The sequence below is a fragment of the Geotrypetes seraphini genome, chromosome 10, assembly GCF_902459505.1.
Source record: "Geotrypetes seraphini chromosome 10, aGeoSer1.1, whole genome shotgun sequence".
Lineage (NCBI taxonomy): Eukaryota > Metazoa > Chordata > Amphibia > Gymnophiona > Dermophiidae > Geotrypetes > Geotrypetes seraphini.
The window spans coordinates 36,199,464-36,213,842 of NC_047093.1; the positions used below are offsets into that span (position 1 = coordinate 36,199,464).

General features: G+C 41.7%; 1 protein-coding gene across 4 annotated transcripts in view; it reads right to left on the bottom strand.

Moving 5' to 3' along the window:
* Positions 1-1,195: 1,195 nt before the first annotated feature.
* Positions 1,196-14,379, bottom strand: part of LOC117367356 — an 89,243-nt gene continuing 76,059 nt past the window's right edge. For all 4 annotated transcript variants that reach the window (XM_033959800.1, XM_033959799.1, XM_033959801.1 and 1 more), the window contains 3 exons: positions 13,825-13,926; positions 8,842-9,162; positions 1,196-1,466 (listed from right to left, as the gene is read on the bottom strand). In XM_033959800.1, coding sequence (XP_033815691.1) covers positions 1,336-1,466; positions 8,842-9,162; positions 13,825-13,926 — 554 coding nt within the window. In that variant the 3' untranslated portion in view covers positions 1,196-1,335. The remainder of the gene's footprint in view (positions 1,467-8,841; positions 9,163-13,824; positions 13,927-14,379) is intronic.

Below are 14,379 nucleotides of genomic sequence, written 5' to 3' on the forward strand. Positions count from 1 at the left end.
TTAAAATCCACTATGAAAACAATATGCATTTACCAATCAGAATTCTAAAACATCAGTTTACAAATTTATCAAATAAATCAGTTTTTAGTAGTTTCCTAAAGGACATATATGAGTGAGCCTGAGAGATAATGGTACTTAACCATAAGTTCATTTTACCTGCCTGAAAACTGAGCAATTTATCGAAAAATCTCTTGTAACGACAAGACTTGAGAGTCGGGAGAACAAATAAATATTGTCCTTGAGTAATCCTATTAGGTTTGTATCGTTCAAAACATGAGGTCAGATAAATAGGCGCCATACCAAACAACACTTTAAAACATACAAAACCGAATTTAAACAATACTCTAGCCTCAATAGGCAGCCAGTGCAACTGTCGATAAGATGGAGTAATATGGTCATATTTTTTCAGACCAAAAATTAGGCGGACCGCCGTGTTCTGTATAAGTCTCAATCTCTTTTGAATACAGATCCTGACAACCCAGCTGCCTATAGTGTCAAGTGGACAACTTTTAGAACAGGACCGGATTTAGGCATAGGCAACATAGGCAACTGCCTAGGGCACGACATATTGAAGGTTCCAAATACCCAGGCCAAAAGGAGCCCACTCCCACTTTCTTGAACACCATCCATCAGTGCCAGTTCCAAAAGGCACTACCATGGTTCTCTGGCTCAGCATCAACATGCTTCTTGGGAAGTCTTCCTCAGTTTGCCATAGCATAAGGGTAAATCCATGCTCTCACCCTCTGCTCCTGACTACCGGTGCAAAAATGTAAGTCCAGCATTCTTTGGGAAACCCTGTTGAAGGGGAGGAGTCAGTTTGAACTGGGCATCCCAGGAAAGCAGCCTTAATCTGTCTCTGATGTAAATGAGCTGTTGCAATCAGAATAATTTTATCAAGTACAGTATAGTAAGAAGAAAGCAGGAAGTTCTGCTTCATGCAACGAGTGGTGGAAACCTGGAATGCTCTCCCAGAGGAGGTAATTGCGGAATCCACCGTTCTAGGGTTTAAGGGTAAGTTAGATGTACACCTCCTTATGAGTGGCTTAAGGTGGCATAGGTAAGGGTAAGCTAGATGCGCATCTCTTATGAGAAGCTTAGAATGATATGGGGACTAATACTATTCCAGAGTACACCTGGCGGGGCCTCCACGTGTGTGGATCGCCGGACTTGATGGACCTAGGGTCTGTTCCGGAGATGGCACTTCTTATGTTCTTAAAAAAAAAAAAAAAAACCCCAAACATGGAAAACAGAAGCTTCTTTCTCTGGTTCTGCTGGTTTGCATGGATAACTTTATCTGAATGCATCTAAGGCAGCTAGGTTCTCTGCTCTCCACTTTCATGATATTCCACTCAAGAGGCAGCCTACGGTCACAAACATGGCCAGGAGTACAGGCATATACTTGTGTGAGTTCCCATCCGATAGAGGCATATACTTGTGTGAGTTCCCATCTGATTGTTTCTCTTGTGCTAGAAGACACACAAAAGAAAACATTAATTGGTAACACGTAAAAATCATTGTACCATATCCAAAATCTTAGGATGCAACATTGGGGTAGACTTGAGGTACTGTAGCTGCTCTCTGGATTTTTCTTTTTGTGCTAAGCAGGTATGTCATTGCTCTGCTCACAATTTCACTGTGTAATTCATGGTCAAATATAGGAAAGTCAGGTGAATTCACTTATCTATGGTAGAAATCTCACTAGAAACCTCCGAGTCTGGATTTCAAAAGTGGTCAAGTCCAACACAACTAGAGACAATAAACTCAAATTTTCATCCTGTTGCTTCAGATATGATATGATGACAAAACAAGTTTGGAGAAGTTCCTGAAGCAAAATCCCCCTGTACTATATGTGATTGGATGCTCTGATGGACGTCAAGGATGCCTTCATTAAATTTGTCTGTTGCAACAATTTAATACAGATTTTAAAAGAAAATATTACACTTCTCCCTCCGTATTCCGGTTTCAGCAAGCGCGGTTTTGATTATTCAGGTTTTTAGCTTGCTGGCTCCTCCCCCCAAAAAATTACATCAGCTTGGTTTGTTTAAAGGTGGTATTTTCAACTGCATAAAATATTTGGTATAATAAACATTGCCTGCATCTGGTACATAGGAGTCTGCAGTTTGTTTTTTGTTTTTGCTTTGGCTGGTGATACTGCAGTTTTCGTTGGATTCCTTTGTGTTGTCCATAATATCTAATGGCACCATCTAGATAGTGTCACTGAATATCAGTACATAGACCCAAGTAAGCCATTTATCCAGATATAATCAGCCGTTATCTGGGTAAATAACTTTGAATATCAGGCCCATAGACTGTATTTCAACTCATTTGCTGGAAATGATGTTTACAAGTTGTATCCATTGCAGCAGAGAGGGATATCTGAGCCAAATGTTTAGAGAGTAAGAGATGATTGGGACTGATTGAAATGCCACTCTTAACTTAAGGGACAAAACAGATCAGACAAGTAGTGCAGGTAGAAGGCTAATGGACAACTAGGGCAGCATCCACTTTCAATAAATGTGAGTGGGGTTTAGCCACACAAAGTAATGGGTTAGCTAACTTTAAAAGTGGGGCTCTGGAACTCACCAATTTGTGTTACTAAAAATCTGGCCTAACTCATACCATGCTGGATTGAATGGCCAGCTGGCTGGCTAACTCACTCAAGTGTGGAGATTTATTTGCTCAAACTGTTTATAACATAAATCTGCAGATCGTTTGGTGCACACCAGAGATTTTGACATATATTGGACCCTGTTGCGAGCCTATGCTTCCCAGAGCCGAGCCTTCTATATGGGCTGTGTGGATACCCAGATTTGTCTCACCTGTAACACAGAAGTGAATTCTTACTTTCATGGCTTTTGGAGTTGTGAGAGTATACAGGGCTTTTGAGGGGCTTTGGCCTCCTTCCTGCAGGGCCTTCTTTGAGTCCCTGTCCCTCTTTCTGTCTATCACATGTTGTTTGCTCACTTCCCTGCCTTTTCTGGTTTTTCTTCTGCTGAAAAATTATTTTTAAGCAAATGTTATATTGTGGGGAAAAAGTGTATCTTGAACCATTGGCTGGCCGATGTTCCTCCCTCCTTTTGGTATTGGAGAAATAAATTACATGAGTTGGTGTGTTGGGAGGCCCGGCTGGCTTGTTCCTCTTGTCGTAAGAGCAATGATTTTATTCGCACTTGGTCTCCTTACTTGGACTGTCTGCCACCACGCAGTCGTAGTCAAATTGTGAATAGATTGCAATTGTACTCTGCACCACCTGTCTGACCTGGGACATTTTCTGTTGGGGAGGGGGGAGGAGGGGGTTGGGGGGGAATAGGGGGGGTTTGGGCTAGTTGGGGGGCGTTTGGGCCTCTTTGTTCCCTGAGAGGACATCAGAGTCCAGTCCTCTTTGGGGGGGCCCTCTTTTGCTCGTTCTTGGAAATGTTTATAATCCTTATCTGTATTCTATGCTTGTGAGTTGTTATTCCATTTGCCAATAAAAACAGTTTCATAATAATAATATTGACTTATATTTGATTACACTATGTAACTTTTTTTTTTTTGTTCCTAGGTAATAAGTGTTCTTTCTTAATTGCCTATGCCACAAAAGTATAGAAAATGGCTATCATTCCCCTCAAATTTTGCTTTTGTGACCAGAACATTGATATTTTGAAATTGACCTTTTATGCAGAACATTCCATCTGCAATCACATATCCGGACATTCCTTCATCCATCGCCCTTGTGCCACATTGCTCTGAGCTCCCCATAGCTTCTCCTCCAGCGAGAGAGAAGCTATCTTCAGAAGAGAGCAGCAAGTCATAAAGTGAGGGAGACGTTGTAGATCCAGTTTACAATATCAGTGGTGCCACTGATGAGAAAAACCTCATACTTTCCGAGCCAAAAACACCTCAATGACTTGATCAGAGATCATGGTGTCACGAAGTCCAATTCCGAGCTTTTTATGTCTAGGCTCAAGCAGTGGAACTTGCTGGCTGAAAGTGTGCAAGTCGCAGATCAGAGGAAGCATCACCAAGCTTTTTCCACCTTCTTCACCAACCAAGATGGACTCTGCTTCTGCCACAATGTGACCAGTCTACTTGAGGCAATTGAAATTGCCTGTAACCCCAAAGAGTGGCATCTCTTCATTGACAGCTCATCCAGAAGCTGCTACATAACAAGAACAAGTACCCATATCTTTCACTGGCTCTTTCAGTGCACTTCAAAGAGGATTACAATAGCATCAAGATTCCAAGTTTATTTAAAATTTGTTATACCACCTAATCAAGCTTCTAGGCGGTGTGCATTACAAAAAAACCCCACATAAATATTAGTTAAAATTGACAAATGTGGATGGGACATGGAGTTTATTGAAAGACAAAGCAATACAATTTTGGACATACATAAACATAAGGATAAAAGGGAGAACCTCAATTTTAAGAGAAAAAGAACATAAATAGGAGAAAAAACAAAAGGAAGGGGAGAAAGTATCAGATCTTCCAATTCATGTTCCAAATGCAACGTTAAACAGAAATGGTTTTAGTTTGGACTTGAAATGGGTTAAGGTCAATTCTTTTCGTAAATAACTTGGTAGGGAATTCCAGAGAGAGGGGGCTGTAACCGAAAAGATATTGGAACGCAGAGTGTTAATGTGCCTTAGGGATGGAATAACAAGAAGGTTCTGACTGACGGAGTGAAGTGATCTGAGGGGAAAGTAAGAAATTAGAAGTCTATTAATAAATTCTGGTAAATTACTAGGTCAGGTTTTGAATGCTAATAAAATAATTTTGTATTTAATTCTAGGTGCCTTGAAGTACAGTATGATGAGTATGACTGGGAGGTCATTGGAGACTTCAAAAGGGTGGCATTACTAATGGGTCTCTAAGGTGGTTTTACCAAGTGTCCCTGCTATCTCTACTTTTGGGACAGCAGGGACACAAAGGCACACTACCAAAGGTGGGACTGACCACAGTGGACCGAGTTCTCTGCAGAGAGAAACAATGTCAAATGGGAACCACTAGTGGACCCCTGGAAGGTTCTAATACCACCTCTGCACATCAAATTGGGCCTAATGAAACAATTTATCAGAGCTCTAGATAAGGAGTCAGCAGCCTTCAAGTACCTTCCCTAATCTGTCTGAGGCAAAGGCCAAAGCTTGTGTCTTCGTCAGACCACAGATAAAAAGGATCCTGGAGTGCAAGGAATTTCCCAAGAAGCTAACTTGGAAAGAGAAAGCAGCTTGGAACAGCTTTGTCACAGTGGTCAAGGCTTCCTGGGCAATCACAAGGCAGAAAACTACGTGGAGTTGGTTGAGAATCTGGTGAAGAATTACAGTACAATGGGCTGTAGGGCGTTTCTCAAAGTCCATGTCCTTGAAGATCATCTTGAGACGTTCAAGGAGATCACGAGCGCATACTCAGAGGAGCAAGATGAGTGCTTCAACCAGGATATACTGGACTTCAAATGCCTCTATCAAGGACAATATAATGGGAACATGCTGGGATACTACATCTGAGGGCTGGTTCATGAAAATGACTTACAATATAATTGCAATTCTCAAAAAAACTACTGATCTCAAAAATCTTCTGTGGTCAGTTGTGATTCATATGTTGCCTTTTATGACTTTATAAGAATGAAAAGATGAAAATTTGAAATTTTAACATAAATAGATAAATTGCAAAATTTGATTATCCTGGTCACAAAAGCAAAGTTTTATGGAAACATCAGACATTTTCTATACTTTTTAGGCATGAGCAATTAGGAAATTACACTTACTGCCCAGGAACAAAAATCATATTACATAGTGTTATCTAATCATTGCATGGGTGAAAGAAAGTGAAGGGAAAGGAATATGGAGTGGACCGTCGCGATGGCCTGTCATTTGCAATGACAGGGGATTGTCAATGACATATCCTATATTGTTGCATGTTGTTGAACTGAAATGAGGAGACACAACGAAACATTTTGTGTCTCCCCCTCCCCCCCAATAATAGTGTGTGCTTTCTGAGCTATTTCAACATTGTTTTTGTCATCTCCTTCCTATAAAAAGAGTTCATTACGCTTGCTTTTCTTTGATCCTTTTTTGTTTGTTGAAAAATATCTGAAAGTTAAGGTTCCACCCCTGCCTGCAGTGCGAGGGGAAGATCCAGAATTGCAACACCCGCTCCAAATTCTTGACATGCAGGCTCCTTGTCAGCATTGTGGACAGTCACCTTCACGAGCTCAAAATGACTGCCTGAACGGTCTCCACAATCATTTCAAAATGGAGAACAAGTTTCACCTTGCCCCACAATGGCAGGAGAGGATTTTGTCTGCACAGTACAGAGCTGAAAACAGGGAGATATAAGCCGTACAAAAGTCACGCCTACTACTGCTTCTCTCTGCCTACCAGGGTTAGCACAATATTGGATATTATCAACTTACTGGAAAATTATTGAGGTGATGCACTAAAGTATTGAAAATTTCCTAAAGGGTTTGTGTGCTAGTTCCCAAAGCAATAGTAGAAGTGTGTATTATTTTTTTAATAATGTGCACTATTTCTGCTGTGAGGGTTTTAAGTTTCAAGTTTATTTAAAATTTCTTATACCGCCCAATCTGCCTTCTAGGCGGTGTACAAATTTGTAAAAACAGAAAACAAACTTTAACTAAAATACAAGTCTGAGCTGACAGTACGTCCCCAAACAATAACTATAAAAACTTTTAAAAACAAAGACAAACAAGAATAAAAGGTAAAAGGCAAGAACTACATTAGTAAAAGAGAACAATTAAGGAAAAAACAATAGGGAGGGCTGCTGTTAAACTCAATAATATTTTCGCTCGATCGCCCTTAAAAGATCAGCTAGGTCTCAAAGGCGCCTAAGTTAATCAGATCACTCGCTAAACTGTTAGAACCTTCTTCATTAAACATCCTAATCCACTCCCTAGCGATATCATGTATCAATTATTGTAATGCCCTCTTTAAAGGCATTACAAAAAAAAAAAAATTAAGTCGCCTCCAAATTGTACAAAACACTGCAATAAAAATTATGTTTAATGCTAAAAAAAAAATGACTATGTTTCCCCCTTCCACACTGGTTGCCTGTTGAACATAGGATTAGTTACAAAATTGTATTACTTAAGTTTAAAACACACCGAAACCAACCAGATTTTATCAATAGTCTTTTAATTCCCCACTGTCCATCTAAAACACTTCGTTCTTTGACACAAAACCTTCTGACAGTTCCATCCCTAAAGCAAATTAATACTAGAAGATCAAATAACTTCGCAGTGACCTCACCATCACTTTGAAATTCTATTCCCAATTACATTCGTGAAGAAGTATCTTTGACTCACTTTAAACCAAAGCTAAAAACAATCCTGTTTCAGATGCATTCGATACCTAATTGCCCTTGTAAGGGCTAAACACAAGCTGACAGCAGATGGCATTTTTCTCTTCTTTCTCCCCGTTAATTGTTGTTTTTCTACCTTTTATTATAATGTAATTCATCCCTTCTCCCCATTTGTTTCTGTTTGTCATAGTATACGCGTGTTATGTAGACCTTATTAGTCAAATGTTTACCCCTATTTTATTTGACGAAAGTTGTATTTTTACTGTACACCACTCAGAAGTCTGATTGAGCAGTATAAAAAATTTTAAATAATCGTGAAACTTGAATTGAGAAATGCCATTTGAAATGGCAATAAATGTTGGATTTAAAACGCCTTCTGGCACCTAAATAAAATGCTCCAGAATCACGCCTCCAGAAGTGCCTGCGGATGCATAATGCCACTATGGTTGACAGCTAGAAAAAGCTCCCAGTACAGGTGATCGAGGCCAGCAGCGTGCCAGATTTTAAGAACAGATGGGATGCTCATGTCGGATCTCTACGAGGGAAAAGGTCATCAGAGAGCGATTAACTAGGGGGGGGGGTCATTGGAGTGGGCAGACTTGGTGGGCCTTGGCCCTTTTCTGCCATCACTTTCTATGAGGGTGGCTAACATCGAAACTGGCAATAGGCACGATAAACCACCTGCATAGGTGTGATTCACAGCAAAGATAGGTGCTGGACATGTAAGCTTGGAAAACCCTGGCCTACTTTTCCAGCACCTATCTTTCACGGAGGCGCAATTCTCTGTACGGCGCTGTCACGTGATTGACATGCGGTCGGTGGCTGCTTTTTAGGCGACCGCCGATATCGACGCTGCATAGAGAATCCGGGCTTTAGTGCGTAATGAACGTTCTGTGGCATTTTGCATGATCGGAAGTAGCAGTTTCACAAACAGTTTGCCACATGTGAAATTTTATTCATACTCTTAGGAGCCTTTTTACTAAGCAGCACTATAAAGTGGCCTGCACTGCCCCCAGTGCGGGTCTATCCCACGCACTAAGGAAACTTATAGTGCTGCCGGGCTTAAAGATCCCTTTTGGCTGAGGGGTAGAGCTGTTGACTCTAGACTTGAAGGTAACAGTTCTGAGATATTTCTCATACAACTACAGTATTGATAACATTGCTCCATTTCTTTCAGCTTCCTAATGACACTTATGTAGGGTTACCAGATTTTCCCGGACATGTCAGGGGATCAGGACGGCTTTTGAAAAGCTTCTGACAAGTAACAGGTCGACATTTGCGCACGTGCGGATGTAATGTGGTGACATCATGTGCATGATGTCATCGTGTTACACCATCGAATGCCATCTGACATTGCTCGTGCAGGTTGAGGTGGGCGGGGCCAGGGGCACGGAAAAGGGTCTAGGGGTTGTTCCATGGGGCCGGATTTTCCATTTGGAAAATCTGGTAACCCTACGCTTATGCTAATAAGCTGCTGTCCGGATGCAACACTTCTGAGGTACGAAAGGTGAAAATTCAAGCAGTGCCTTCAAAGTACAATACCTTCGACTTTTAAAAGGATAGATTTTTGTTTTCCTCCACGCTGCACAAAGCATGTGTAGATGCCTTCGTCGGAAATGTCCAGGTCATTTATTTGAATGGAATAATTACTGCTTTTTGGGGCAAGGAGATGGTATTTGCCAGGTGGAATCGCCAAAGCATTAGAATCCCTCGTTGAGCTATAAATAGTGACATTCTTGTGTCTCCAAAGTACATTGTACGTTGAATAGTTGTCTCCTTCATTTGTTGAGCATGAAAGTACAGCACTCCTGTTAATGACTCCGAAAACCTCAGTGTCGTCCATATAAATAATGAATAACGGCTCTGGAATATGAATACCATAGAGAAAAGTCAGTACTTTCTGGAAAATTTATTTTCTGTCTGACACAACAGTGTTTTTGTTTTCCTTTCCCCCAAATAGTTTTATTTTTATACATTTATCGTCATAGAAATTATTTTTCCTGTGCCATGCAATCCCTTCCAGACCTTTTCTACCATTGCTTCTCAACCATTTGCACATAGCTTTCCTGCCATATCGCATTCTCATTTTTAAAATCATCCATGGGTTAGCCCCCATTTATAGACCCAAATTGTGTTGCTGGTATCTACTTCATGATCCACTACAGTAGATCTTTTTTTGTTTTTTCTAATAAGCTCTAATTTCCTTCTTCTAAAATATTTAATTATAGGAGTTGTTTCATATGAATTGCCACATGATTTGTGAAGCATGAATAATTATCTGCAGCAGTGGTGTAGCTGGGACTCAGTGGACCCTGGGTGGGAGGTCCAAGATGCCCCCACCCCAGTGCATGTGTGTGAGCATGCCCCCTTGGTGTAACTTCCCCTAAGTCTGGCACCTCCCTCCCATGCTCAGCTACTTACCCAAAAATCAGGTCCTCAACAGCTACAGCGTCAGAGACAGTGCTAAAGGTTGCCACTCTGACCAATAGGACCTCTCCTCGGCTGCGTCCCGCCTACAGGTGATTGCATCAATGCAGCGGGTTGCAGCAGATTAGCTGTCTGTAATTAGCTGTCTGTAATGCTGTAGCTTTGGAGGACCTGGTGGGTGGGTAAGTAGTTGAGCGCAGGAGAGAGTGCTTGCACATGCCCAGTGGCGTAATAAGGATGGGATGAGGGGGCACCAACAACTGTCCGCCTTTCCGCCCTCACCCCCCACTACCGCGCGCATGCGCACCACTTCCCTTCCTAAGTATGTTTTTAATATTCACGACATGAGCAGCAACCCCAACCTGCTGCTCGCGCCAGCGTTGGCTCTTCCTCCAATGTCACTTCCTGGACCCGTGCCTACGAAGCGACGTCAGAGGAAGAGCCGACGCTGGTGCGAGCAGTATTTTCAGAGGAAGAGCAGACCCTGGTCGTTCACGGTCGGCGGACCTGGTCATTCGCAGTATTTTCCGACCGCGAACCGCCAACAAGGAGAAGGCAGCGGGAGAGGCAGGAGAGAGCAGCCGGAGCGCTGCGAGTGCAGGAAATCACTTGCTTTGACACACAACTCCTGATTGGATAAGGCCCGACTTAGTGCAGGAAGAGGCGTTCGGAGTGTACCGCGAGTAATTTCCTGCACTCGTGGTGCTCCGGCTGCTCTCCTGCTGCCCTCTTCAGGCTCCCCCATGAAAAATCGTATTCGCGGTTTTTCGAGAATCGTGGGGGTTCCTGAAATGGAACCCCTGCGAATATCGGGGGAATACTGTATAGGGGACCGGGAAAGGGCGTGTGTGCGCAGCAGGAGGGGGTGGAGAAGGAGCGGATGGGGGTGGGGGGGGGGGGGTTACCACTCCGGATGCCTCTCACCCTCACTACACCACTGAACATGCATTCTGAGGGGGGGGAGGCATCTTTGATTTCTCACTATACCATTGAGTCCCAGCTATACGTCTGCTACAGATCATAATTCACAAACCAGGTGGTGATTCATATCTAACAACTCTTATTTTAGAAGAAGGAAATTGGAACGTAGTATTAAAAAAATAGATCTAGTGGATCATGTAGTGGATTCCAGTAAGTAAGTAGCTAAACGCAGGGGGCGTGGAGGTGCCGGACCTTCGAGTGTCTAAGGGAGAGTTTGGAAAACTGATTATTTCTTAAATTTTATGGATAGAGGACACATCAGGGTTAGTCACTTGTCATGCTTTTTTTTTTTTTTTTTTTTAAATTCTACATATAATATCCAAAACATTAAAGGATAATGACATACAGATCAAATTACTAATATTCATGAAACACAAAAATAAATAAAACATAACCTGATGTAGCCCACGTCCAGGGGAACAATTATCACTCGATATTCAGTTCCGGAATGTTAACAAGTCTTCTAAATGGTTAATGTGGCAGATGCAAAAGAATAAATTTGCATCTGCCAAAGAAACAAAGAATAATAAAGGGAAATTATGGGACTTTTGTTTCTAATTAAAAGGATATGGCAGAAAGTTTTGCAAGATTTTTACTAAAGCTTATACACTGCCCAAGATACACAAAACTGAATTTATATTACTAAATGGTTACATTCCCTTAATTTGCCTAAACTGGATGATGAAACCAGATATCACATCAGCAGACCTTTTACTCTCTCAGAAGCTGAAAAAGCAATTAACTCTCCCTCCACCCCCCCTTTTCACTAAGCCACGGTAGAGGTTTCTACCATGGCTCGGAGCGCTTGATGCTCCAACGCTCATAGAATTCCTGCTAACACTCCAACTGCTGACACCTCTGAACCTCAAACCCTCCGACATTCCCCAAACATCAACACCTCTAAGCCCACCCCGACACCACCCACATCCCCCACCCCCCATCCCCGTACCTTTGCTAAAGAAAGGCCAGACGAAGGGATGCTTACTCCCTCTGGCTGGCAGGCCCACCTCTTCAAAATGGCAGGCCTTCCCCTTCTTGGTGCACTTGGGATGTCCCTCACTACTGAAAATGTGATATTGAAACAGCACCCCCCACTGGCTAGACTGTAGGTGGAGGACTCCTGCTTAGCTTAGATACCCAAACGATTACAAATAAGATCTCCAACACTGCTGAGGTACTTTAAAGATTCAAAAACAAGAAGCAGTAGTAGTCAGTCGGTCAAAACAGAGGGCTCACTGATGCACACTAGCTTAAAATACACCATTTAACAGAAAATTTTAAGTGAGTGAGACGTGCCCTCAGTGTGAAGGAGTCAGCACTCCGGAGCGTAACGATGTAATCACTCCAACGCTTGACAACAACAGCAGAGTGAGCAGCATACCACTCACTTCCACCTGCACACCATCATCGGGCACGTGAAATGTGCGCAAATCAAAGCGTGATAATAACAATAGATTTTCCATTTTTATAATTTAGGAAACTTAGGGCTCCTTTTACGAAGCTGCGTTAGGGCATTAACGCGTGGAATAGTGCGTGCTACATTGCCCCGCACGCTAGACGCTAAGGCCAGCATTGAGCTGGCATCAGTTACAGCCGTGTACCGTGCGGTAATACCCTGCGTGCACTAAAACCGCTAGCGCACCTTAGTAAAAGGAGCCTTTAGTACAAGGCCTGGTCGAACCTTGTATCGAAGCTTCTTACGATGAACGTGGCCTCGTTTAACTTCACACGAGTCCGGTTGAAGATCTAACCTAAGTGCTTATGTTAATTTTTTTTAGTTGGGGGGCGGCTGGGAGGTCATCACAGTGAGTCTCACTGGTTTCATGAATGATCCTACTAAGTTTCCTAAATTATAAAAATGGAAAGTCTATTGTTATTATCACGCTTTGATTTGCGCACATTTGACGTGCCCGATGATGGTGTGCAGGTGGAAGTGAGTGCTGTAGTTGTCAAGCGTTGGAGTGATTACATTGTTACGCTCCGGAGTGCTGACTCCTTCACACTGAGGGCACGTCTCACTCACTTTAAATTTTCTGTTAAATGGTGTATTTTAAGCTAGTGTGCATCAGTGAGCCCTCTGTTTTGACCGACCGACTACTATTGCTTCTTGTTTTTGTAACTTAGACACCCTGCAAGTGCTCTTACTGTTGTCTGCTCTTGAGCTCTGAAGAAATCTCATGGAAGCTGTGACCACATATCAAAACAGTGGGCTTGCCGTAGTTAGGAAGTGGAAGGAATTCCAAGGAGAGCCCAGGCCAGTGTAGTTTCTGAAGAGACAACATGGCCGCCTGATATTTGCAACTGAGAATTGATAACCTTGCAGTCTTATAATATACTTATTCATTCTCTGGTGATATCTAAAATCGATTATTGTAATTCCCTATTTAAAGGAATTGCTTTACAAGAAATAAAACGACTACAAATTATTCAGAACGCATCAATTAAATTAATAACAAAATCCAAAAAGTTTGATCATGTAACACCGCTCCTCAAAAAGGCTCATTGGCTTCCTGTTATATATAGAATTACTCATAAATTATGTACAGTTATTTTTAAAACATTATATAATAAGACCCCAGCATTTCTATTTAGATTACTTATCCCTTATTCTGCAAAGAGAACCTTACGATCTAGCGAACAAAATCTTTTATCAATTCCCTCTCTTAAAATTATTAATACAAGGAGACAATTTATCTTCTCTTGTACAGCACCGCAGACATGGAACGCCCTCCCTATGTTTTTACGGGAGGAGAAAGAGTTTGTAAAATTTAAAAACGAGTTAAAAACTTTCCTTTTTAGAGATGCATTTGCAAGTTAATCTTTTATCTTATTGCTTTGTTTATTTAATTCCCCCTAAATGTCTTATTATCCTTTTGTATTTTCCTTTGATGTCTCTTCTTTTCTTTACAAATTGTATTTCATCCCTCTTTACCTAGTGTTTAACAATGTTAATTTTTAGCACAATAAGTTTATTTATTAATTGTATAGACTGTTTTGTTACCCAACATATGTAACTTTTTAAGTGTACACCGCTTAGAAACTTGGTTTAAGCAGTTAATCAAGTCATCTAATAAACTTGAAACTTCAAGCAGATTTGTTACCAAGGCAGCTACTCACTCTGAGTCTTGTGGGACCACACGCACAATATTAAAATAGCCAACAGAAGAACGTCAGTGGTATGAGGGAAGCCCATTGCCAAATCTAGAAGAGGATTTCCATCTGAAAATAAGAAGTAAAGGATGACTTTCTATCTTCTTTATGCCACATCTCTCTTTCTTCCCAAATTGTTTTTAATTCCATAATACAATTGCTGTTTACCAGTTTCTCCCCCAGCCTGTAAATTTCACTTTCATGGGTAAAGTAACTGACTTCTTACCAGTTTGTCGGTCTTCTCCATTGCAACCTAATGAAAATGACATTTGCATAAAGTCTGTGAAAAGCAAAAACGGGAAGACTCAATGTTCCACAGAAAAAGGAGCAATCCAACCACAAAACAAACTGTGGATGGAACCCATAGTCTAAGGCTTCTGGGTTGCAGTCCATTTCATTCCTCTCAGAGATATCTCCCTCTACCTCCATAAGAGATTCCTCACTCTCTGAAGCGGGATACAAGTTATCCTCTGGAGCAGTGTTTGGCCAGCTCTGCTCATGGAGCTTTTCCCTTCCAATTAG